Source organism: Ascaphus truei, chromosome 2, assembly GCF_040206685.1.
Source record: "Ascaphus truei isolate aAscTru1 chromosome 2, aAscTru1.hap1, whole genome shotgun sequence".
Taxonomy (NCBI): domain Eukaryota; kingdom Metazoa; phylum Chordata; class Amphibia; order Anura; family Ascaphidae; genus Ascaphus; species Ascaphus truei.
In genome coordinates this window covers 64,929,099-64,956,034 of record NC_134484.1, presented here as the reverse complement: position 1 = coordinate 64,956,034, position 26,936 = coordinate 64,929,099, and the positions used below count along the sequence as shown (strand labels likewise).

The 26,936-nt window shown below is 43.5% G+C and overlaps 1 protein-coding gene across 2 annotated transcripts; it reads right to left on the bottom strand.

The window, feature by feature from the left end:
• Window positions 1-1,905: 1,905 nt before the first annotated feature.
• Window positions 1,906-26,065, bottom strand: FBXO43 (F-box protein 43). Of its 2 annotated transcripts, none has more exons than XM_075582629.1 (5): window positions 25,657-26,065; window positions 20,770-22,265; window positions 6,142-6,244; window positions 4,529-4,714; window positions 1,906-2,287 (listed from the first exon to the last, which is right to left on the bottom strand). In XM_075582629.1, the coding sequence occupies exons 1-5, from the start codon at window positions 25,726-25,728 to the stop codon at window positions 2,039-2,041; spliced, it is 2,106 nt and encodes a 701-aa protein (XP_075438744.1). In that variant the 5' UTR covers window positions 25,729-26,065; the 3' UTR covers window positions 1,906-2,038. The 2 variants fall into 2 exon arrangements, with proteins under 2 accessions (XP_075438744.1, XP_075438745.1); XM_075582630.1 differs by having other exon boundaries at window positions 20,770-22,262; window positions 25,678-26,065.
• Between the last annotated feature and the right edge of the window lie 871 nt (window positions 26,066-26,936).

Sequence of the window (26,936 nt, the reverse complement as noted above, 5' to 3'; positions counted from 1 at the left end):
TGAGTGACTGGAGAGGGGGCCAGGGGCACTTGGGGGGGTGGGAGGGGGACCAGGGGCACTTGGGGGGGTGGGAGGGGGACCAGGGGCACTTGGGGGGGTGGGAGGGGGACCAGGGGCACTTGGGGGGGTGGGAGGGGGACCAGGGGCACTTGGGGGGTGGGAGGGGGACCAGGGGCACTTGGGGGGGGTGGGAGGGGGACCAGGGGCACTTGGGTGGGTGGGAGGGGGACCAGGGGCACTTGGGTGGGTGGGAGGGGGACCAGGGGCACTTGGCTGGGTGGGAGGGGGACCAGGGGCACTTGGGTGGGAGGCAGTGACTGGGTGGGGTGACTTACCTTGCCGCCGGACGCTTTCCCCTGCTGCCCCCGATATCCCCTGCTGCCCGGGACGGGAGGTGGGCTTGGGGGGACGGGAGGTGGGCTTGGGGGGACGGGAGGTGGGCTCGGGAGGGGGTGCCACGGGAGGTGAGCTCGGGAAGCTGGCTGCGGGGGGAAGCACGCCGCAGTAGGAGCTTGAACTTCCCCCTCCGTCCCACGTAACGTGCAGGCCGCAGAGGAGCTGGTACTTCCTCCTCCGTCCCACGTTGGGAGCGGGGGGGGGGGAGGAAGGGAGCAGGCCCTGCTTGCCCTGCGCAAGCGCGCGGGACCGCAGGGGGAAATCGCCGGCATTTTTTTAAAATTGAGCAGGGGGGACGGGAGACATCGCGCGGCCAGCCTCGCTGCGACCCGGCAATTTTGGTGCCGTGCCCCGGTGCCGGGTCGCGACCCACCGTTTGGGAAACGCTGGACTAAAGGCTTTAATTTTTCTGCACCGCTCATATTGCAATGGACAGATAAGCTTCTGCTATTGATTTATCTTGCATATAGTAGATAACCGATGTAGAGCCTATCCCATTTCAACTGGAACGCTTGTCTTAATAGTAATGCACAGTAGTTGCGTGAATCAGGAAGGAGTCTTAGGCTCCGCTTATAGTGCTGGCGACGTGACCGATGACGTCACCCGTCGCCACTAGCGAAAGTTATAATTTGATGTGATGTCGCTGGCAACAAGGCCAGTGACGTCACGAAAGGGGGCGGCCCGCGGTCTCTGATTGGTTTAGAGACAGTCACATGTGGCGACTGTCTCTAAAAAAAAAAATCAAATAGACCCGGCTTCAAAATTTTTGGTCCGAACATCGCTCCGCCACGCTTACTATAAGCGCTTGCGACGGAGTCAATGTATTTGTTTCGGAGCGACGTAGCGTCGTCATTGTGAGATCAGAACACAACAACTCAAGAAACAACTTTAACTATTCATATTGAGACGCTAGACCAGTGTTTCCCAACTCCAGTCCTCAGGGAACCCCAACAGGTCAGGGCTTAAGGATATCCCTGCTCCAGAACAGGTGGCTCAGTCAAAATGACTGAGCCGCTGATTGACCCACCTGTGCTGGAGCAGGGATATCCTGAAGACCTGACCTGTTGGGGTTCCCCGAGGACTGGAGTTGGGAAACACTGCGCTAGACAATATATAAAAGGCACTTTAAATAGATTAAACCGTATCATTGTAGGTCTTGAGTCTCATTCATCTCTTTTTTTCCTATAACCTCAGAATGTTCCACTTACATTTTTTTTTTTTAAATGAAGATAGTCCAATTAAAACGAATTACTAGTAAAATATTTTATTTAAAAAAAACAACTATTTGGAAGGACAAAATGATAAAATTATATAAAAAGAACATTAAAACAAAGTGGAAAGCTTATTTGCAGTTTTAAACAAGTTAATGCATTTACATATAAAAACAGTTGAGTATTATTCAAACATCACAAGTCACAGAGCTAAGCCCGTTAGATGCAAAAATAGGTCCAACAAGTGCTATATGACTGCAATATGCAGATTGCAATCCCAAGTGATTTTGAGCCCCATATGCTTAACCATGTGAATGTACTACAATCTTTATACAAGCCCCAAAATGTACAAGAAGTAATAATCGTGCATAGGTAATTACTGAAGGTTACAACCTCAAAAACAGTGATAAAAGGGTCCAAGGGGGAGAGGATCAAAGTCTTTTTAAATTTCTCTTGCTCTGCGCACTCCCAGGAAGGGCATCCTTTTGGTTTCTCCTCTTTGCTGATCCACTACTACATTCCTTTGAGCCATGAAAAGCACACAAGCAAAGACTACAAAAGTCATATCCACAGTCCTTTCTACTGCATATGCATCGCTTTTTTAATGGCTGATATTTTGCAGGGTATTGACATCGTGGACATGGTTTTAAAGCTTCATCTGTGAAGAGAGTTTTGGCAACCTGCAGAAGAGAACAAAATGCAATATTTCTATAACCGGGTTACCATTGACCTTTTTTCATGAAAATAGTGAGTTATTAACCTGGTTGCAGTGGAAGCACTGTATGTGTAATTATGGGATAAGGCAGGTTTGTGGACCGAAAAGGAATATAGTATTAAAATGGCGCCGACGTGAAAAGGATATATTCACCAACAAGGAGAAACCGATATGGATTCCAGACAGTAGAGTTGAGCTTAAAGAAAATACAAAAAAACACAAAACATAGTGTAATACTGCAGATACAAAACAACATACAATGTAACACAAATATTCAAGAAATATATATCAGCTGAGATCAAGGGTGATGGGATAGGAAAACATTTAATAAAATGGATTTAAAACACTGGACATAAAAACATATACAAATAATATAAACACAATAAGAATAAAACTATTGATTGGACAATAGGTTGGGACAAAAAATCAGCTACACCAGGTGGAATGCCCACTCACCGGACGAAGAGTATAAACAGGCGGTGGATAAATCTGAGAGTATCCCCTCTCTTTCAGGTCACACAGCTACTGCACCGAGATCTGCAACGGGAAGGTAGCTGCACACATCAGACCGCGTACGTTCGCCTTCTCCTGGCACTTGTTCCTCCTCGTAGCTGATGGTAATTGGAACGCAGCTGAACGCAGCAGACCAGCAAGGATCACACAGCCATTGCACCGGGTAGAGGCCAAGATGGCGGCTGCACACGCTGTGCTGCGCGCGCTCACTTCCCCTTAGCTCTCCTCCCTCCTCACGGCTGGTGGCAAGTACACCGCAACAGATTCGCGTAGTTCCTGAGTGCAAGCCGATGGACAGCTGATTCGTCACGGCACTGGGGTAACTTAGGTGTAGCTTCTATGTCCCAACAAATTAACCCTACGCGTTTCGAGAGCGAGCTGCTCTCTTCCTCAGCTACGAGGAGGAACAAGTGCCAGGAGAAGGCGAACGTACGCGGTCTGATGTGTGCAGCTACCTTCCCGTTGCAGATCTCGGTGCAGTAGCTGTGTGACCTGAAAGAGAGGGGATACTCTCAGATTTATCCACCGCCTGTTTATACTCTTCGTCCGGTGAGTGGGCATTCCACCTGGTGTAGCTGATTTTTTGTCCCAACCTATTGTCCAATCAATAGTTTTATTCTTATTGTGTTTATATTATTTGTATATGTTTTTATGTCCAGTGTTTTAAATCCATTTTATTAAATGTTTTCCTATCCCATCACCCTTGATCTCAGCTGATATATATTTCTTGAATATTTGTGTTACATTGTATGTTGTTTTGTATCTGCAGTATTACACTATGTTTTGTGTTTTTTTGTATTTTCTTTAAGCTCAACTCTACTGTCTGGAATCCATATCGGTTTCTCCTTGTTGGTGAATATATCCTTTTCACGTCGGCGCCATTTTAATACTATATTCCTTTTCTGTTTTTTGATCTGACCAGGGGGTCAGTTTTAGTATTTAGGCAGCCCCCTATGTGAGGTTATTCCTCCTATTAGGGTATATTATTATATATAGTTAGCGCTACCTTCTCTGTTTTTGCAGGTTTGTGGACCGGTCATACATATGCTGAGAAGTGTTATGTATCAAGAGGTTAGGGTGGGTTTGTTACTTTTTACAAGTATGAATGTGTTTTTTATACCCGCTACGTAACCACAACCAGCTTCACAAACAATGGCGGCAACCGTACTGAAACGGCTGAAACACAAAAAAGGTCAAAACAGCTTTCTGTAAATATGTTTCCTTGCCATGCACTTCTCTAGTCCAGGGTTTGCTTTAAAAACTATGCAAAGAAGGGTGGGTAGCCGTTTTGGACCTTTCTTCCATGCAGTCAGGTAAATGAGGGAAAGGGAGTAGGTGGTATGATACCCATTATTGGACCAACAAGTACCGTAGTTATGTTACAAGCTTTCAAACTTGTGAATCAGCAGACATATGATGAAAGGAATCCAAATTAGTGTGTAATAAGCAAAACACATTGCACTAGGAGTACTCATTTCAATTTTCCAAACCCTGGCTGCAGTGGAAACACTGTACGCTGTATAATTATGGGATAAGGGAGGTTTGGGAACCCAAGATATGCAACGGTTCCTTACAAGTACTGTCCTCTGTACGGCTGAGGTCTTTTATCACTTTTACTCACCAGAACTTGTTTGTGTACCTGAAATCTGCAAATACATTTTTTGTCTTTAGCATGATCCTCTTTGTCACCAACCTTAAGATATATTTGTGGTTTGCTTGCTGACTGGGGAAGGAAGTTTGTATCTTTTGGTGTCCGAAAACCTGTAGAGGTCGGTGTCTGAAATGCAGACCTAGCTTGAGCTTGAACAGATCTTAGCGCTGATCGATTTAAAAGGTTTAATCTGGTTGCAGCATCTTCAATGGATAACAGCCGTCCTTGCTATGGATATTTGAAAAATAAAATAAAGCTCAAATTACCTTTGTGGTAAATCAACTCTTGCCAACCGTATCTCACGGTTGGGTCTGCAACCTCCAAGACACTTACATAATAATTACCTTAAATGGGGTATTAACTACTCACTGAGGAAACCTCAGCAGATCGTTACAATTATCTTTTACTTAAAGGTCTTCCATTATTTCCCATGAGGAACACCACTGGAGCAAAATAATCAATATAATTTAGTGTTGATTATTCCTTTTTTTTTTTTTTTTTTTTTTTTTTTTTTTTTAACAGGACATGAAATGTAAAAATTACGTGCAATGCATATTTCTCGTTAGAAGCGTACAACAAATTCTAATGTTGCAGTCAGTAGGAGCATGAACATAATTTTTCAATACTTGTTAAGAGTCAGAGTTTAATATTCAAACAAACAAAGTCTGAAGCGCTATTCGCTTTCTCATCACTAACTTCAACATACTGCATTGCAGATTCTAGATTTTGCAATTAGAAGAAAATGGAAAACAAATCAAACAGTTATTTTGACATTTATTGATATCACTATGGCTTGCTTCATCGCTCTGTATCGCCAGGCTGACTGTGCAGCTCCCTCCCAATTTATATTTTTACTCTTTTTATTAATTGGACCTGTGGGGTCCCTGGGAGATGAACAATAGTAAACAGTTGGTAAATATAATTTGAAATATATCTATCAAATAGATGTTACATATTAAAAAGGTATTAGTTTAGTATTTTAAAACTTCTTTTCCACAACTCCCAAGTAGACTATCCAATTTGAGGAACAATATCACTTTAATCAATAGTGATGCAAAGCGTCCAGTCACAGCTAGCAACAGATTTTAGAGGAACTCAATCGAGCTACATACATACATACCAAAACAGGGCAGAATCAATCCATCTCCTACCAGGAGTTATTTATACCTGTATCGGTTTTGCAGAATTTGACGCTCGCAAGCTGGCAATAGTTGGGAGAAAGCTACACAAAAAGTATAAGTGGAGTGTTTTTACATTTGGGTTCCTTCCAGCCCAAAACCACAGAACCCCAAAGCTCACCTGGGAAATTTAAAGTGGCAGTTCCACAACGTGGGTATAATAAAAAATTTTTAAAAAATACAATTAAAAGTAACTATGACTTTTTTTGTATCTCATGAAAAAGTAACATGCTCTGCATTTCTCTGGGAATGCTAAATTTAAATTTATCTGCTACTCATGTTTATCTGTTTGATTTTTGATGGCATCATATTCACTTTGTGAACAAACCTTGGAGGGCTAGAAAATGGTATCACCAAAAGGTATTGGATTAAAAAAAATATAAAACAAATCTTCAAAGCATTTATTTGCTATGGAAATGTTAAGTTTAATTACTTGAAAATATACTTATTATACTTATGTTTGACACACAGTTTTACCTCAACTTCAGCTTTCTGTCTTTTTAGGAAGATTTTTCTTCTTTGATTGGCATTCTTATCTTCAACAACTATTTGACGCCATTCCTCGCTGACTTTCCAAAAACTACAAGAAGGATCAAAATATGTTACATATTAAAAGCATTAGTTTCATAATTTTAAAACTTATTTTACACAATTCCCACGTACATGATCCAATTTCTGAGGAACAGCGTCACTTGAATCAAGTGATCCAAAGCCTCCAGAGTCACAGCTAGCAACAGATCTCACGGGAACTCAAAATCGATATAAAAAATATGCAAAAACTTTATTCAGGACATACTGAATACAAAAAAAACCCAGATAAATCCTCCAACGCAATTCACGCCAAGCTGCGCTTTCTCAAGGAGTAACGAGTGGGAAGTGGACAAACATTTAAATACCCTCCTCCCCACAATAGGACGTCAATTTAAAAAGCCCCAGCTGGATAAAATCAATCTCTCTGGGTAAGTGTATGTATTGTATCATTAACCAATCATGATAGAACATCCATATATAAAACAGTGACTAAAATCCTCAGATTATAATGTTATATTACTGCAATATATAGAACGAAACAACTATACTACATAGAGCATAGGCTGGATCCATAAAGTATAATCTATAATAAAGAAACCAACCTGTATGGTCACATATCAAGCTTAGATGCATCTATGTCATGTAATTCAACTAACCTACATTAGCTCTTAAACCCAAAATAAAGAGACTAATCAGCATGAACAAAAACAGAAAAGTGATACAACATACCTAAAACCCTAGACAAAGTGGAAGGGAAAGGAGAAATAAGAAGAAAAAAAACAAAAAACAAAGAAAAAACAAACGGGGTGGGGGAGGGTTCCCACATTTCTAAATTGACATCATACCTATTGTGGGGAGGATAGTATTTACGCGTTCCTCCCCCCCTCATTTTTGTATTCTTCAGTATGCCTTGAATAAAAGTGAAATTTAGTGCATAAATCAGCGCTAGTGTCACAATTGAAAAATAAGATGTGATATCAAATATAATGTGACATAAAAACTTAAAGTCCTGTAAACACAAGCCCACAATGCTGCCTAAAAAAGTCCCACTGGTTGTCTTACAACCAGTTATAGTACTGAAACAAAACAGACCTCTTATGGCGCTGTGTTGAGAGGAAATCTGCACTCCCATGTCCAGAGTGGATTATAAGTCACTAACAATGAAATCCAACTTTTCAGAAGACTTTCCACCTCAAGGAAAAGGAGTCAAAAACATGGAAAAACACTACAATAGTGCGTTACCCAAGTAACAATAAACTAAATATAGCTGGCAGATGCTATTTAATATTCCATTAGAAAAGATTGACATACAAGCTAAGTAAAAAGTGTACTAACGTACATGACAACATCACAAAAATAAAAATGAGCACTCCTTGCTCTCAATAAAAAGCTGCTCCGCCGGTTAGGAAAAATTGGAATTCTACTCACCACAGGTGACTAGGACATAAACCTTAGATTGGAAATATCACTAGCCTCGGTGCACCGCTCTTGGTATGTGTCTGGACGTGTCTCCCATGGATGCCTTGCCGTCTGGATTCATCTGAGACCTCGCCGTTCGGCTCCTCTGCTGACGTCACCACGGAGTTCTCCTACTACGGTGGATCAGTGATATTTCCACGCTAAGGTTTATGTCCTAGTCACCTGTGGTGAGTAGGATTCCAATTTTTCCTAACCGGCGGAGCAGCTTTTTATTGAGAGCAAGGAGTGCTCATTTTTATGATAGTCATGTAAGTTTGTACACTTTTTACTTAGATTGACATACAATCTTTTCTAATGGAATATTAAAATGGCATCTGCCAGCTATATTTAGTTTATTGTTACTTGGAAAACACTACAATAGTGCGTTACCCATGTTTTTGTCTCCTTTTCCTTGAGGTGGAAAGTCTTCTGAAAAGTTGGATTTCATCGTTAGTGATTTATAATCCAAAACAAGAAAAAACACAAACGCGCACCAAGATGAGCGATAGATATTGTATTAGCAACAAATAATAAAATTAGTAACTTACATATAAAATTTCTTTAATAATCCCCGATCTGGTGTCTATCACAGGAGTAGGGCATCACATAGGAAATATGAAGGGTAATCTCAGTTCTAAGAGATCAGACCCGCGCGCTGGAGTAAGTTACTAATTTTATTATTTGTTGCTAATACAATATCTATCTCTCATCTTGGTGCGCTTTTGTGTTTTTTCTTGTTTTGCTGATATTGGTATCACCATCGGGGTTCCGGTGGAGACCACATTTGGAGGTGGGGGAGACACCTCATAAACACAGAAGCAGCAAGAGAACTGAGAGGGACCAACAATCCAAGCTTAAAGAGCCAGAGCGCGGACTGAACTTTTCATTACTGATTTATAATCCACTCTGCACATGGGAGTGCAGATTTCCTCTCAACACAGCGCCATAAGAGGTCTGTTTTGTTTTACATGCCCCGAATAAAGATTTAAACATTTTTATATAATCGCTTCAGTTCCCATGAGATCTGTTGCTAGCTGGGACTCTGGACGCTTTGGATCACTCGTCTGCTCCTTTATGGTTTGGAGACACAATGCTGAGATCAGTCACCATATCACTTTGCCGAGACTGCGGCACCTCGAGACTGCAGTTTATCAGTGGGACAGATTCCACGGACCATCTATGATCCTGGGTTCTATTCACAGACAGGTGAGCTCTCAGAACCTGGGTAGGTGAACAGATTGATTATATATTTTTGGCCTTGGTCATACGCGATTTGAATGCATTAATCCCATCTACAAACAATACTACGTTATAATTTACCACAGTGGTACGCCTTTTTGCTAGAGCATTGGACAGCCCTGGGTTATTCACTTTAATTAATAGCTGGATTCATGAAGTAACCAATTACTGCCAATTTACAATTACCATATATTTGAATTTATAGTAAAAACTTTTTGAAGTGAAACCTCTTTAGCGAAACCTACCACATGAGCAAAATTCAGTGGTAGTGAATGGAGTTGGTGGTAACGGAAGTCAGTGGTGACAGAAGTGACGTCACTGCTGGCAGAAGAGGTCATCAGCAACATTCACTGCCACTGAATTTTGCCAGCTTCCAGCAGCAGGAGGAAAACACACACACACCGCAGCCGAGCACCGGCCGCTGAGTGAGCCGCCGAGCACACCCTCTTCCCCCCCTCTCCCCCTGTGAGCCACGTCTGTGTCCCCGTACCTCTGACCAGAGGGCTGGCACCAGCAGCAGGACACAACTCCGCCGGGGGACAGAGTGGGGGCTGCTCCAGGCGGGGGACTCACAGGCCCTCCGTGTCTCTGTACCACCGCCGGGGGGGGGGGGGGAGAGAGTCAGGAGAGAGGGGGGGCAGGACCCCAAGAATAACAGACCCTGAATTCAGTTACTATAACATGTAGAAGTGCAAATAGCTAAAACACGCTTTCTAAATCAAATTTCTTTGCGTTTTTGCACTGAAATTGTGTTTTGATTACTTAAAAACATCACCATTACAATTTCTGTGACAAAACAGTGACAAAATACAAAGACGTTTCGCTTAAAATGCACGTGATCAGCACACACAACTTTTTTTCCTATTTGACACAATGCAAAATCCTTCATCAAAACTAAAACCCTAAAAATCAGATACATTTTCCCCCCTTGGGAAAACCTAAAAAAGAGTCAGTGTGAGGCAACAATAATTGCACAGAACCCTTCTTGAGACACACTCCCGTTATTTAACATATATATATTGAGTTTTCTAAATTTGTGAAGGACATCCTAAAAACACATGGTAACGTACCCCAGACCTTGCAAAATGAGATAGTAACCCTGGTTGAAAAACACTGCTCTAGGAACCTTTGGGTTCCCTGGGCATCCCTGAAAAATTTTGGTCATTAGAAAATTGTATCAAATACAGAAGAATTTACAATACATATGATCACAAAGTTGCTATTAGAGATGGTTGGGGGTTCCTCAGAATTTCACTTTGGGTTCCTTATCCAAAAAAAAAAGGTTAGAAAACCACTGAGATAGAGTATAGGGTAGAGTATTTATTGTGGTGAATATGTACAAGTTTGATGGATGGTCAAGAATAAAACTTGCCGAAGTGGATCCATTAAAAAAAAAAGCATTGACTCTGAAACTACACTAAGATTTGGACCAGGCTCATCTGCTTCAAAGTCAGTGTCAACCCCTTATGCTTATGACATTGGGAAAGTCTCTTTATACCCTTATACCTCAGGCCCCAAAACTACATTGTAAGCTCTACAGGGAAGGTATTCATTGTGCCTGCAAAAAGTCTATGTACAGTGCTGCAAAAAAGTCAGTTATGTACAAGAAAAATATATTATCTCACTCCAAACTTAGTCAATTGGGAGAAGAATGGCAGTTTTAAGCTCATTAAAAAAAAAGGAGGAAGAAGTTGAAAGTGCAGAAATATAAATAAAAAGTTGTCATGGCATTAGTCCTACACCCTTGGGGTCTCTGCTTTAGGAGCTACTGCGTACCAACTCATTACTGGAGTGGGGAAGGGAGAAGGGGGTGGGAGGGAGGAGAAAGAGGGAAAGGCAGCCAACAGAAAGCTGCGAGTTTGGATATCGTATGTTATCCATCGACTGTTCTGGAGTTGTCACGTGTGCTAACCACAAACTGGACTAGACCGCAAGGCTGAGGTGGGGACGTATATAACCACCGCCCTACAACCGCAGGGGCAGGTCCGGATTGCAGAGTCCGAGACGGGTAGCCGGGTCAGGGTAGGAGAGTGTAGGACGGTCGAGGTACTTGCCGTAGTCAGGGATTAGAGAGAGCAGAGTAGTCAATGTCCGAAGTTGTGGTTAAGGAAAGGAGAGAGTGGGAGTCTGATGACGAACCGAGGTCCAAGGGTCCGAGAGGGCAGAGGTCCGAGTCAGAATTGGGATCACAACGAGAAGGCAAGGTCAAGATACAGCACAGCAACAAGCAGTAGTAGCAAGCACAACACAGAAAACTAATTCTATGCTCAGCAATCAGCAGAGGGATGATTAAGCATATAAAGGAACAGGAGCCAATGAGAGGATCCCAGGAGTGGTGACATCAGAGGTAAGTAGAGCAGCGATACGAGGAGACTGGATGCAGAGCAGGTGAAGTACTACCTAAACTAATCCGAGCATCAGCTGGTGAGCGGCGCGAGAGGAGCACAGCGCCGGCGAGCCCGGCCACCGTGCCGAGATGCGGAGGAGCCAGCTTCTGCGTAGTGCAGTGACGTGCGCGTGAACTGAGGTCCGCGCGCGCCCTCAGTGACGGCCAGTGATGTGCTTGAAGGACGGGGAACCTCCGCTGACCTGACAATACCCCACTCTTCAGGGGCAACTTCCGGGCGGACCATGTGTGGTCTAGAAGGGTACTTGCGGTGAAAGGCCCGGACAAATCTCGGGGCATGTACCGGTTCCTGGGAGATCCATTTTCTTTCGGGCCCGAAGCCCCTCCAATGTATCATGTGCTGGAGTCCTCCCCTTGATATTCTGGAGTTGAGAATTGCCTGCACCTCAAACTCCTGATGGCCATCTACTAAGATGGGATGAGGTGGTAGGTCCTGAATAGGAGATTGAGGATCTTGGCTGAAGGGTTTTAAGAGTGAACTGAGAAAGACAGAGGGAATTTTCATGGTTGTAGGTAGTTTCAGATGATAAGCAACTGGGTTGATCCTCTCCGTAATGACGAAAAGTGCCAATTTGGGAGAGGTCACTTTCAGGCGAATGTTTTTCGTTGACAACCAAACCTTTTGTCCTATTGTGTAATTGGGAGAGTCCTGATGATGACGATCGGCTTGTCTAAGGTTTTCTTGAATTCTCTCCCAGGAATCCTGCAGGTATTGAATCCTATCTTCAGCAACGAGAACCCCCGTACTGGGGTGGGAAGAGCAGAGGGATGAAAACCATAATTGGTTAAGGGGGACTGTTGAGTGGATTCGTTCCATAAATTGTTGTGTGCGAATTCTGCCCATTGAAGAAGGTCCGTCCAATTGTCCTGAGTGTGAGAAGTAAACAGCGAATAAACTGCTCGAGGGATTGGTTGGTCCGTTCTGTTTGGCCATTGGTTTGTGGGTGGTATTCAGAGGAAAAGTGTAGAGAAATGCCCAGTTTTGGGCAGAAGGCCCTCCAGAATTTAGAAATAAACTGGGAGCCTCAGTCAGAGGCGATGGCTTGGGGCGTTCCGTGAAGTCTGAAGATCTCCTTAATGAACACCTCGGAGAGTCTGGGGGCGCTGGGTAAGCCCATGAGTGGAATAAAGTGTGCCCGTTTCGGAAAAATGGTCAACCACTACTAGAATAGTATCCATCCCTTTATATTTCGGCAGCTCCACGATGAAGTCCATCGAGAGGTGTGTCCATGGACAATCTGGGATTGGAAGCGGTTGAAGGAGACCCAGTGTTCTATTGCGAGGCATCTTGTTCTACGCGCAAGTGGCGCTCGCCACAACATAGTTTGATATCTTTGCGCATATCTGGCCACCAGAAGGTCCGCTGTAGGTTGATCGTCCTCCTTGTACCTGGATGGTCAGCTGTCTTGGACGCGTGATCCCATTCCATTACTCTCCTGTGAAAGATGGGTAGTGTGAACAGGCATCCCTCTGGGACATTAAGGCCCCCTGAGATATGGTCTTGCACCGTTGTGATGTCTGGTAAAGTGTCAAAAGTTATTAGCCAAAAGAATACAAAATCGGAGGAAGTATGGTCTCTAGACGATCCTCTGACTTAGGCTGTGCTTATAGTGCCAGCGACGTCGCCCGAAAACAAATGCATTGCCGCCGTGTGCGCTTATAGTAAGTGCGACGGTGACAATGCAACGTCGCGAAAACTGGTAGCCGGCAAAATTTGATTTTTCAAGGGCTGTCGCCTCAGGTGGCGGCCCTTGAACCAATCAAATGCCCGGAAACCCGCGATGCCGCTGCCCCGCGAAATATAACTTTCGGCGACGGGTGACGTCACCCGTCGTGTCGCCATCGAAGGCACTATAGACGCGGCCTTATCTTCAACCAGGAATTGCCGTGAAAGTGCATCCACTTTTATATTTTTTTGAACAGGGAAGGTAAGATATGACGAAGTTAAAACAGGTGAAGAACAAGGACCACCGTGCCTGTCATGACCCCAGGAGTCGGGCACCCTCAATGTATAGCAAGTTCTTATGGTCGGTCAGGATGGTGATGGGATCCTCTGTATCTTCGAGTAGGTATCTCCACTCTCCCAAAGCCATTTTAATGGCGAGCAGTTTGTGATTTCCTACTTCAATTCTGTTTGGCGGTAGAGAATTTCCTTGAAAAGAAAGTGCAGGGATGAAGTCTGGCTTGGGGTTTCTTTCTCTGGTACAATACCGCCCCGCCTACCACATCAGAAGAGTCTACCTCGAGCGTGAAGGGGAGTCCGGGTGTACAAGGATAGGCTCTGAAACAAAGGCCTTCTTCAATATTTCAAATGCCCTGGTAGCTTCGGGTGGCCAGTGAGCTGGGTTGGCTCCTTTTTGGGTTAAGTCCGTGATAGGAGCGACCACAGAGAAGTTTTTTTTTTTAACATATATATTTTTTTATTTTTCAGGAAACATGGTAACATATAAAGGGGGGAAGGGAATGGGGGGTGGGGGGGGTACAGAAAATAAAAGGGTTATGAGGTGGGGGGGATAGGGCAGTGGGGTAACATTCATCACTGGCTTCATGCAGGAAGCAAACATTCCATGATACTTGTCACATCCTATGCTAGGTCTAGATCTACCTAACCTGTAGTAGTTGTTTCTGGTTTCCTTACTATTTTATGGTTCCTATTGGGTTCTTCCATATGTAAGTCTCCCAGGGGTCCCATGTTGTCAGGAAGGTGTTGTGTCTGTTGTGTATTAGGCTTTTAAGTCTCTCCATCGTCATTATGTAGTTTATCTTGTGCAATACCTCATTGATCATTGGGGGGTCGTTCTGTTTCCAATGTCTTGCTATTAGAGTTTTGGCTGCGGAGAGGATCTATGTTATCAAAGAGTCTATTTTTCTCTCAAGTCCATCAGTCGGTTTTAGTAAGAGTACTGTTTCTATGTCCCATGTTAGCTCTACCCCTGTTGTCTCTTCTATTAGGCGTCTAATTCTTCCCCAGAATAGGATGATTTTGGGGCAGGAACACCATATATGTTTAAATGTGCCTATTTGACCGCAATTACGCCAGCACATTGGGGAGGTTAGCGGGAAAAAGGAATGGAGGTCGGCTGGTGTGTAATACCATCTGTGTAGGACTTTCAGGTTTGTTTCCCTGATTAGGGAGCATCGGGAAGCTTTAGCTGTCCTTTCGTGGATTTCTGCCCAGTCCTCTTCCTCTAGGGAGTTTCCTATGTCGTGTTCCCAGTCTAGAATATTTTTGCTTGTTTGGTCATCATATTGTTTTAAAAGTACCTGATAGAGTTGGGCAATCGTCCCTTTATTGTATTGACCTCTTTGGAATAGGCTCTCAAAGTTGGTGAGTGGCCTATTCCAAGTGTCACTTGGTTGAATTGAGGAAACATAGTGTGCCAGTTGTATGCATTGGAAGAGAGAGCGGAAGCAGGGACAAAGGAGTTAGCGTCTCTTCTATGGGTAAAAAAGGGGAACAGACAAACAGCCTATAGAGCCCATCCAGTCTTACTGCATTCCCTAAACATCTGGGATAAAAACTGCAAACACAGGCAAATCTCCTCCATCCCCTCACCCCTAACACCCATTGGATCCAACCCCGAATTCACACCAGCTCACAACTCAAATATCTTTAAGCAATGTGACGAGAAAGGGCTCTCTAAGTTAGGAGACATGCAACAAGGAGGAAAAGTTAAATCATTCATGGAAATAAGAGAGGAATATAACATCCCAACCACAGAGAAGTTTTTGATGAACCTGCGATAATAGTTTGCGAATCCGAGAAACCTTTGTACAGCCTTGAGAGATTGGCCTTGTCCCCTCTCTATGACTGCTTTGACCTTGGCAAGTCCTGCGTCGGAAATGATGTATCCCAAAAAGGAAGTTGACGTCTGGTGAAATTGGCACTTTTCCAATTTGGCGAACAAGTGATTTTCTCGCAATCTTTGAAAAACCTGCTTTACGTGTCCCGGATGTTCATGAGTGTTTTTTGAAAATATCAGGATGTCGTCCAGGTAAACGATTACATGGTGGTCGAGAAGGCCCTGAAGATCTCATTCAAGAAGTCTTGAAAGACTGCGGGTGTGTTGCAGAGATCAAAAGGCATAACCAGGTACTCGTAGTGCCCATCCAGAGTTTTGAAGGCCAATTTCCACTCGTCTCCCTGATGAATTCTCACCAAGTTGTATGCTCCCCGCTGGTCCAACTTGGTAAAAATTATGGCGCATTGAAGTCTGTCGAATAGCTCTGCAATTAAGGGTAGTGGGTAACAATTCTTAATAGTTATTTTATTGAGGCCGCGGTAGTCGATGCAAGGGTGCATTGACCCATCTTTCTTCTTTACAAAAAAAAATCCTGCCCCTGCAGGCGATGACGACGACTTTCGGATGAAACCTCTCTGAAGATTCTCCTGGATATATTGCTTCATGGCTTTGGTCTCGTGAGGGGAAAGGGATAGGAGCACCCTCTGGGAGGAATGGAGCCAGGCAAGAGGTCGATGGGACAATCATAGGGACGGGGAGGTAGAAGTTCCTCGGCTTGCACTTTGTCAAAAACATCCCGAATTCCCGATAGTTCTCTGGAAGTTGCTCCTTATCCTGTTCCGGAAGTTACATCCCTGCTAGATCTTTGGTAGGAGTCAGGTAAGTTTCTTGACACCGGGTGCTCTAGATTAGCGGTGCGCAAACTGGGGGGAGGGGGTGCAAGATTATTTAGGGGGGCACAGGCTGCATGCGAGGAAACCTGGGGGTGGGCAGAGCTATGCACGGGCGGCCAAGAAGCTCTGTGCTGAGGCTGCTGATTCTCTGCTCTGTGTCTTTCAGAGTGGGTGGGGCTTCTCTCTGCACACAGACAAACCCTCCTTCTCTTGCTGTCTGTTTCCCGCAGCCCACGGGGGGACTAAAGCAGGAGCTTGCTTAGTACTCCCCCGACCCCTCTCACCAGGTGAAAGTGTTTGTGTCTGTGTGTGTTGTGATTGAGTATGTGTGGGGGGTGGATGTTGTCTGTGCTTGTTGTGATAGAGTGTGTGTGGGTGTTGTGATTGATTATGTTGTCTGTGATTGTGTGTGGTGTCTGAGTGTGGGTGCTGAGATAGTCTGGGTGGGTGTTGTGATTGTGTTGTGTCTGTTGGTTGTGATGTGTGCTGTGTCTGTCGTGATTGTCTGTGTGTGTTGTGATTGAATGCAGCGCTGCACAAACTGGGGGGGCAAGATTATTTAGGGGGGGCGTGTGCGACGAAACCTGGGTGCGCGGGCCGGCAGACGCTTTGCGCGGGAGGGCAAAAAAGCTGTGCGCGGTCAGCCAAGAAGATGTGCGGGGGCGGCCGAACAGGATAGTGCAGGTGGCGGCCACGTGATAGTGTGTGCACGCGCGGGGGCTTAGGAGGTACGGGGAGGTGCAGGCGCAGGGGCTTCGGAGGTACACGCGCAGGGGCTTCGGAGGTACGGGGAGGTGCATGGGCGGGTGAAGTCAAACGCCCCTCCTTCCGGTGTCTGCCCTGCAATAGCGCTGTGTTCCTGCTCTCCTCCGCTGGCAACCTGCTTCGCTGCGATCCTCTGCAAGTGAAAGGGTAGACTGCCACTATATCAATCATATTATGAATGTACAGAAATAATGAGAAAAAAAAAGTGAAAACACTTCCCCGCTCGTGCTTGCAAAATTATGCAGGACATCCTGTGCTCATGATTGGAGAGTTGGTGATGTCACCACTCTCAGCGGCAGCGTGGACGCAGTCTAATTTTGCGAGCGCAAGCTGTTGAAATATGTAAGTATTTAGACATATTTGTATTTACATTGTATACCGTTTAATAAAGGGTTTTTTTTTTCCATGTGATTTTGATTACATCAGGCAAGGGGGGCCCGAGAAATTTCATGGATGAAAAGGGGGGCTCGGCATAAAGTTTGCTCACCCCTGCAGATGATGGGTAGAGTCTCGGTCCAATCTGTTCGGGGGATTATGTAGCTGAAGCCAAGGTAGGCCCAGAATTACATCCACCAAAGGTGTGTGGATGACGTCCAGTTGTATCCATTCGGAATGGACTCCACTGACCTGCAGACAGAAAGGTAGTTTGTAAGGATATGGAAGCGGGTTGCAGTGGCCGCCTGTCAATAGCGTCGAGCCCTACAGGGCGATCCTTATGTACTAGGGGTATCTTGTTCCTCTCTGCAAACCCCTGGTCGATGAAGTTTCCTCCTGACCCGGAATCCAGGAAGGCTCATGTAGTGGTTATGAAGGTGCCTCCAATTAGGATGATAGGAAGAAAGATCCTGGAAGGGAGTTTAGGAGAAGAAGACAAGGTACCCAGTGTAATCCTCCTGAGTCTCACTGGGCGATTGAGTCGTCTGCGTTGTTTTTCGGTAGAAGATAGGCGGGTGCCTCCCAACTGCATGGGTTCCTCTACAACTGGCGGTGAAGAATCTATCACTCCTGTTGAACGAGTATGAGTAAGAAACGAATGTGTACCTCTTTGGCGTCTTCCTCTCTCCATCCTTCTCTCCTGAATCCGTTGATCCATCCGTACGCATAATGCCACGAGATCCTCTAAACTAGTGGGACGTTCCTGCGCCACCAGTTCATCCTTGAGGACCTCAGACAAGCCCTGCCAGAAAGCTGCCATCAAGGCCTCGTCATTCCAACCAGTCTCAGCGGCTATGGTACGGAATTCAAGCACGTAGCGGGCCACCGTGCGATCTCCCTGAGAAATATTTAAGAGTGAAGAAGCTGCAGTTACCTTACGCCCTGGGGTGTCGAAGACTATGGAATTCTTGGGTAAAGCAGTGGAGGTCGGAGGTCAGGTCCGGCCTTTGTTCCCAGATCGGGGAGGCCCATGCCAGGGCATCGTCCATCAATAGAGACACGATGTATGCCACCTTAGAGCATTGAGAGGGAAAATGAGAAGGTAATAAGTCGAAGTGTATGGAGCACCGATTGAGAAATCCCCGACAAGCCAACGGGTCATAAGTGTAACGGTTAGGGGTAGGTAGCCGTGGCTCTGAAGCCGAGGTCACGGGTACAGAAGCCAGAATAGGTGCTGGCTGAATAGGAGGTGAGGGAGAGAGACTTTTAATCTGGTCACTGATGGTATGTAGTGAGTGTTGGAGCAGATCCATTCGCTGATTTTGAGTTAGACATGTCTCTACTTGTTTAAACAAACCGTCGTCTTCCTGTAGACGTCGTCCCACCTCAGCTGGGGCCATGTTTGTTGGGCTGAGCATGTCACGTGTGCTATCCACAAACTGGACTAGACTGCAAAGCTGAGGTGGGGACGTATATAACCACCGCCCTACAACCGCGGGGGCATGTCCAGATTGCAGAGTCAGGGTCGGGTAGCCAGGTCAGAGAGTGTAGGATGGTCTAGGTACTTGCCGTAGTCAGGGATTGGAGAGAGCAGAGTAGTCAAAGTCCGAAGCTGTGGTTAAGGAGAGGAGAGAGTGGGAGTCTGATGACGAGCCGAGGTCCAAGGGTCCGAGAGGGCAGAGGTCCGAGTAGGTGTCACAACGAGAAGGCAAGGTCAAGATACAGCACAGTAACGAGCAATAGTAGCAAGCACAACACAGAAAACTAATTCTATGCTCAATCAGCAGAGGGCTGATTAAGCATATAAAGGAACAGGAGCCAATGAGAGGATCCCAGGAGTGGTGACGTCAGAGGTAAGTAGAGCAGCAATATGAGGAGGCTGGATGCAGAGCAGGTGAAGTACTATCTAAACTAATCCAAGCATCAGCTGGTGAGCGACGTGTGAACGGAGGTCCGCCCGCGCCCCCAGCGACGGCCAGTGATGCGCCCGAGGGACGGGCAACCTCCGCAGACCTGACAGGAGTAGAGCAAATGCCTTTTGAAGTGAAACTTCTGTAGTGGCAGCTACCACATAAGCAAAATTCAGTGGCAGTGAATGGAGTTGGTGGAGACTGAAGTCAGTGGTGGCAGAAGAGGCCATCAGCAACATTCACTGCCACTGAATTTTGTCAGCTTCCACCAGCAGGAGTCAGGAGGAACACGCACACACGCACACGCGCATGTGCACGCGCACACACACACAGTGAGCCGCCAAACACCCTCCGCCGAGTGAGCCGCCAAACACGCCCTCCCGTGAGCCGCCGAGCATCCACCCCCCGTGAGCCGCCGAGTACACAGTGAGCCGCCGAGCACAAATGAGCCGCCAAGCACCCATCCCCCGTGAGCCGCCGAGCACACCCTCTCCCCCCCTAGTGAGACGCCGAACACACACACCCCAGTGAGCCATTACCGCCCTCCCCATCCCCGTGTCCTGTACCTCCGCCAGAGGGCTGGCTCCAACAGAAGGCACCAGCAGCAGAATACAGCCGGGGGAGAGAGTGGGGGCTGCTCCAGGCAGGGGGCTCAGACAGACCCCTCCTCCCCATGTCTCCGTACCACTGCCGGGGGGGGGGGGGAAATCAGGAGAGAGGGAGGGCAGGACCCTGAGAATAACACACACACACATACACTCACAAGGAAGTCAATTACTATAAATATAGAAGTGCAAATAGCTAAAACACACGTTCTAAGTGAAACTTATTTGTGTTTGGGCACTGAAATTGTGTTTTAATTATTAATTAAAAATATCACCATTACAAATACTATTTCTGTGACAAAACACAAAGAAGTTTCACTTAAAATGCCCATGATCAGTGCACACACAACTTTTTTTAAATGTAAACTGTTCATACTTGGGGTGGGGTGGTCTATCAGTGTACGACTGCTGCAGTTTTCCTGTAGAAGATTTGGGGTCTTGTTTCTTTAATGGTAATACGTTTATGTTCGTGTATTGGCAGAAGTGATGAAGAAAGCCGGACAAACACGATTTCACAGTATAAGATTAATACATCTCCAGTGGGAATATACTTTCCGTATAATTATATAATAATTTCACTGTATTACCTACAAAGCTTTCTAAAGGCAAAATCATTTAAAGTAACACAAAAACAAAGAAAGGATATACTGCTCACTAACATAATTCTGTGATATGTAAATATGAGTTGCGCCCACAAATGCCTAGAGTGGCATTGGGTGCACCAGATGAGCTGAGTAAAGTATTTTTCCAAAATTAGAGAGAAAGGTGTGTTATCACCCTCTCTCTAGCTAGAAGCTCATTTATAGATGCACTCCGGGAGATGCAATACACCTTGGGTTCAACCTTACCACACCTGTCCTACTCCCATCCTATTTTTACTACACCATACACATACTTGTCATATATATTTTTTCATGTGTAGACTTTTTTTTAGCATTATACCTAATAAATGTTATGTTTTAATAGTCCCGGAGTGCATCTACAAATGGGCTTCTAGCTAGAGAGAGGGTGATAACACACCTTCCTCTCTGATTTGGAAAAATCATTTCAAGTAACCTCTCGGTAGGTGCATTGTGGATCATATTGGTGCCTTGTCCATGTAACATAAACATCCAAGGTAAGAAATGTATGAATATTCCCCATCAATGGTTTTTCTATGGGTGTTCAAAGACTTCTTACCTGCAAATACCTTCCACATTCAATACGTCCAATATAATAGCAAGTATATGCTTCAAATTTCTATACTTCAGTTCAGCTAAAATATCTAATTTTTCTAAGCCCATTTTTCTGCCAATAAGTCTTAAAAGTACATTTTCTGATGGTTGCGATCCATCTGTGTTTTCAACGAGATACTGTACAGTGACTTTCTGTGGCCTTTTCCGTTTGCTTCTCATTAGCATCTCATGGACTACACGCAGGGCAGGGGTTCCTGTTAAGTCCTCAATCTTTAAAAGAGAATTCACACTGCAATCATCAAGGCTCAATTCATTTTCTTCATCTACCGACTCTCTTGCTACTTTTGATTTGTATGCCGAACTCAACAGATGAGTTTCAGCAGTTTCTTCGTCTACTTCAGACTGTGAGCCCCGTTCCCGAAGGGTAGATAGTCGTCGACACCGTTCTAGTTTTCTTAGACGATTTTTAGTTTGCGTTGTTTTTGGAGTGTCCCTAGGTTTTTGAATGAGTTCCTGGAAAGAGCCCTCATGATCAGTTATGGAGTCTTGTGATCTATCGAAGCTGAGGGAGTGAAATGCACTGTCCTCAGTTACTGAAGTATCAAGGTCACATACTAGTGCAACAGTGGGAGTACATACATTCGATAAATTAAAGCTAAAGTTTGCAGCAAGGTTACTAATGGGAGTAAGAAACTCCTCTTGTGCACGTGCAATTAAGTTACAGGTTGGCGTGTTGGGTAACTGAGAAATATTTTCATCAGTTCTCAGAATGCTATCATCAGTCACACTAGGAGTAGAAAGTTGGACTGGAGATATGTTTTCTACATCTGGCACAGGAACATGATCACATTTAGAATCGTCTAAAGTGGAACTCCTCTGCTGAGCAAAAGATAGTCTCCATTTTTGGCAAGATGCTCCAGACTCTTCCGTTTTTAAAGTGCTAGTTGCAATTGGTTTGTAGGAGACATCTCTTGGGGAGTCATCAAAACTATCTGAAAGATTTACTTCAAAACTTGGAGTACGCTGAAGAGATTTCTTCCTTCCATACATTTCTGTAGAGCCTTCGGATACATCAAAATAATCTAAATTTCCTCCAGATGTAGCTTTGGAAAGAAGCAATCTCCTACGCAGGGAATAATCTTTCTTAATAACTCGTGGAGTTTCATAAATTCCATTTGTTTCTTTTGTGCAAGTTAAAGGCACCAAATAGTTTTCATTTTTTATTGGAGAGAGGACCAAACTGGGATCTATATTCTCAGAGTTTTCATATTGATGTGTCAAACTTCTCTTTTCCAATGTTTCACTGGGGCTTTCACCACAGTCTGGGCTGAAGACTTTTATTGATTCATTGTATCCACTGTCTTGCGACAGACATATGGAAGAGTCTTTGTAATCAACATATTTCATTGCACCACTGATCGTCATTGTTTTGTCAACAGGAAGACATCCCAATACAGATCTATCGTATGCCATCTTCTGTTCCTTCCTTCTCCAAGTCTGCTAAATATTAAAAAAAAAAGAGAAGATTGGATTTAGAGACTTATCTTTTGTTTGCAGTTTTTTTGCATATTGACCAGCTTCCAAAAATGTGCTAGGTTTTTTTTTAATGATAAATTCTTTATTTTCATTTTTCATTGTTTTTACATTGTTGTCATACAGTATTTCTTGAACACATCTTTTGTGTGTTTCAATAAACAACGTTTATCACGTTTCATGCTTACATTATTTTGCTTAGGTATTTTAAAATTGTATAGTGATCTCGTTTCAGTTATATTTGTCAATAAAAGCAATTACAACAATAATAGTGATATACAAAAATTAACAGTCAACATAATAAAATATGAGATTCTATATAGTCCGAAGTGGCCGTTCGGGTTATTTTCATTTGAAAATTCCCATGGACTTCAATGGGTATATTCGGCGTAAAACAACCCAAACAGTCACTTGAGACGATATAAAATAAGGCCCCGAGTTGAACTGACCTGAGTTTACCTTTCCATTACAGGGAAGTCTTAAAACTTCCCTGGTGCAACTCAGCTGGCAAATGCTTAAATAAAAAAAAATGTAAAAAAAAAAGAAGAAGAAGTGTAGGTCTGTGTAGTTAACATATTTCTGACAATTTCTATTATTTAGCAATATTATAATAAATAAAATAAATAAATGTGGGGCTTCATACAGTTTAATTGACATCAATGTCACTTAACTCTACATGAAGATAATACATTTTCATAATCTCCAGAATAAAATCTCACCCCTCCAACCCATCAAAAACCCACCAGTAGGTTAGTGTAACCCACCTCTGACGCTGGTCGTCCTCATGGCCATCTGTGCTGAAGCCCGGGTATCCTTAAAACCTGGCCTGTTGGTGGCCCATTAGGACAAATTTTGAGCATCCCTGGACTACGCAATGACAGCCTTCACAGGGACTGTTCATGTTACACCCCTCCGTACCAAAGCTGAGAGGTGTGCGCACCCAAAAACACCACATAAATCTGATATTAACATTTTTTTTTAAAGAAGAACAAGTCTTTTGGCACAGGATTGGCCAACATATAAAGCCAATATTTGCACCAGATAAATCCACGGCAATCTATTTATTTTTAGATATGTAGCGCAAAAAAGTGCACCTTTCAGATACATATATACACAAGGACCACACTTGCCCCATTACCAGTCCCTAGCCGAAATGTTACATTAATTAATGCAATAGCTATGAAGCCACCTTCCCCGTGATGGAGAACAGTTGAACTTCAATTAAATGTACTAAAATAATCTCTAATACAGGGAAGATGCCAAGGTGTTAGCCACAGCGCTATAAACACTCAAAAGAAGGTGGTAATCCTTCATATCCCATTTAACATTAAATAACTCTTAACATGGTTTGAGCAGTGACATCACTGTATTTGTTTCCCGACATTGTCTCCGCAGTGTTATGATAGAAAAAGTCTGCCTGCCATGTGCTCACAGTGAAAGCACAGGTGACTTAATGATGCAAAGCAAATGGGTTCAACAGACAACTTTAAATTACAGGATGCAGTGCGTATATATATATATATATATATATATAGATATTTATAGGCTAAATCTGCCATATTTCTGGGAGACTCTCAGGATGGGTTTATAGGAGATAATATTTGGGATATAAGCTCAGAAAAATGTTGTGTTAGTTTACGTTGAAGATTAACAAGCTTTGTGTACTGTGATTTTCTGAACTATCAGTGCGAGATAGATATAGATACCAATATATCTATATGACTATATCACGATAGAGAATATTATATATATATATATATATATATATATTTTTTTTCTTAGCAGTTAAAGCACTTGGGTAGTACACCATGTGTTATAGAGTGCAACTATAATCAATTATATATATATATCTATCTCTCATTGATTATAGTGGCACTCTATAAAACATGGTGTACTACCCAAGTGCTTTAACTGCTAAGAAATTGGGTATACAAGAGGGTAATATCAGGCACACCAGGACTTGTGAAAAAAGTTTATTACGAAGATCAACATTTTGGCTCCAAGGAGCCTTTCTCAACACTTGGGGACAGAAACGTTGACCTTAATAATAAACTTTTTGCAATGTCCTGGTGTGCCGGATATTACTTTCTGATATATAGATACAGATCACTCACCCTTTTATACTTGGCCTGCGGGCATATTATCGGAAAATAGGCAGTAACAGGCAATTTTAATAAACATAAAACAAGAAACAAAGAAGTCCCAAGCAACATCCAAACTATTTGTTGAATTTTAATAAATACAAAGTTTCATTTATTAAATGTAAGTTTTTTTATTTATATTGCCTCTGAGTGTGTTTGCGCGCGCTCTCTTTCTGACACACAGACAGAGAGACAGAGACAGAGAGACAGAGAGAGACAGAGAGAGACAGAGACAGAGAGAGACAGAGAGAGACAGAGAGAGACACACACACACACACACAGAGAGAGACAGAGAGACAGAGAGACACACAGTGGTCGACAAATCACCAAAAAAATCTACTCGCCGAACAAAAAAATCTATACCACACGTGTGTTTTTAAAAAAAAATAATACCACATGTGTGCTGCTTGGGCCAATAGGAGCTCGCCACGATGTTAAATCCACTCGCCCGGGGCGTGCAAATGTATAGGTTTGTCGAATATATATATATAGGGGTACTGGATATATATATATATATATATTTATATATATATATATATATATATATATATACACACACACACATTGTATATATATATATATATATACACATACATATATATATACACACACACTATATATATATATATATATATATATATATATATATATATATATATATATATATATATATATATATATATATATATATACACACACACACACACACACATACATATACACACACACACACACACACACACACACAATTATATTATGCACACTTAAAAACAGACAGCCTACACTTTACTGTATTGTGTTGAGGTAAAAGCCCTCTGTAGATGGGACATTTCTATACAAAAGAAACCACAATGACATGCAGGTTTAACACAATTACATATGGTAAGATACAATGAATGCAGTGCTCACTAGTGACCTGAACAGTTGCCACACATGTTTTCCAATAGACCTATTATTTTAGTACTCTCCCCATAACTGCAGACCTGAGGAAGCTTGTCTTATAATATCAATTGTAGCCCAAATAAAAAAAGGGTATCACCTCATACTGAAGTACTCATTTACTCTGCACTCTAGTATGAGGAAAGGAAGGCAACGCCTATATGCCCACTTGCAAACTATGAATGCATCCAAATATGTTTCCCTTTCTGTCGTCCCCCCACCCCTGGATAAAAACAAACAAAGATCAAATCAATTGGAAGAAATGAGTTGTAGAGTACCCTCAATCTGTCCCTTATCACCTTCAGTCGATGTAGGAAGCCCCAGCAGCCAGTGTCATATCTCGAGTCCATATAATAATAAATCAATTAAAAAAAAGCAAATCAAATAAAACAGGGAAATAGTCAGGGGTACTGGATGTACAAATACATAAATAAAAATACGTTTGGAAACTGTGCCCTTGTGAAGCAGTATCAGCCTGTCAGGAGATGCTCGGTCTGCCTGTCAAATCTCAATATTAGTCAGGAGTAAATACAACTGCTCAATGGATGTATTATTGGTGGCACATTTTAATTCTCCTATGGCAACTCCAATCCCAGGTCTGCCTATTCGCCATGGGAACCGTTGGCCGGAGCAGGCTCCGCGTGCCCCAAGCCAGCCGTTCCCTCGCTTACATTCGAATCGCCCGCCTTTTTCCCAACCGTCCCTTCGCCTCGAAAACGGCGCGCGCTCGGGAGCCTGGGTACCCGCCGCTGCCGCGTGAGCGAGCGCGAGTCAAAAAAAAAAAAGGGAGACGCGGCGTGTGGATTGGTGAATAGCGGGGGCGCGCGGGAAAAAGTGAACGAGTACGGGAGCGCGCGGGGAAGGAAATATGAACGCGCAATGCCGGATATGCTAGGACGTTACAAAACTGTATGACAGAAGTGTTGTTCAGAGCATTGTGACCAGTTGTGTTAAAACCTTCATTTAGGGAGTGAAAATAAAAAAGTGCCATTCTAGGTTTCCTAAGACTTGCTTTGGTTTGAGGGATTTCTATTTTCTCGTGATCACTGAGCTCATAATGTATTTGTATCCCCAGCTAAATATGATGTATGTGAAATAGAGAGGATGGAAATGTACTGCAAGCAGTTACTGAATTATTTGCAGCCGATAACACCAAAGGTTCAATTAATCTTACAATTTAACAAAATGAGACCTGCAAGATTTCCAAAGCTTCCTGCACAATCATTACCGAATTGGACTGCTCAACAGAATGTGTTAGTCATATAAATCTTAATCTCTGAACAATGCCTTGTGTTATAGCAAAATCTACAGCAAATCATTAAAATAAAAAAAATGCAATAGCTTGCATTGGCCAATGAACAAGGTCACCAAGGTTTATACAAGGGGAGCTACCCCTTGTATTGCATACCTCAATCCGTGGTAAAAAAAAAAAGTAGTGGCACTGCAAGTTAAAAAAAAATAATACATCTTTATTAAAACTGGGACAAAGCTTTATGCAATATTAATGTTTAATGTATGGGAACGGAGAAAGGCTTTCTAAAATAAAGCTCATCAGTTT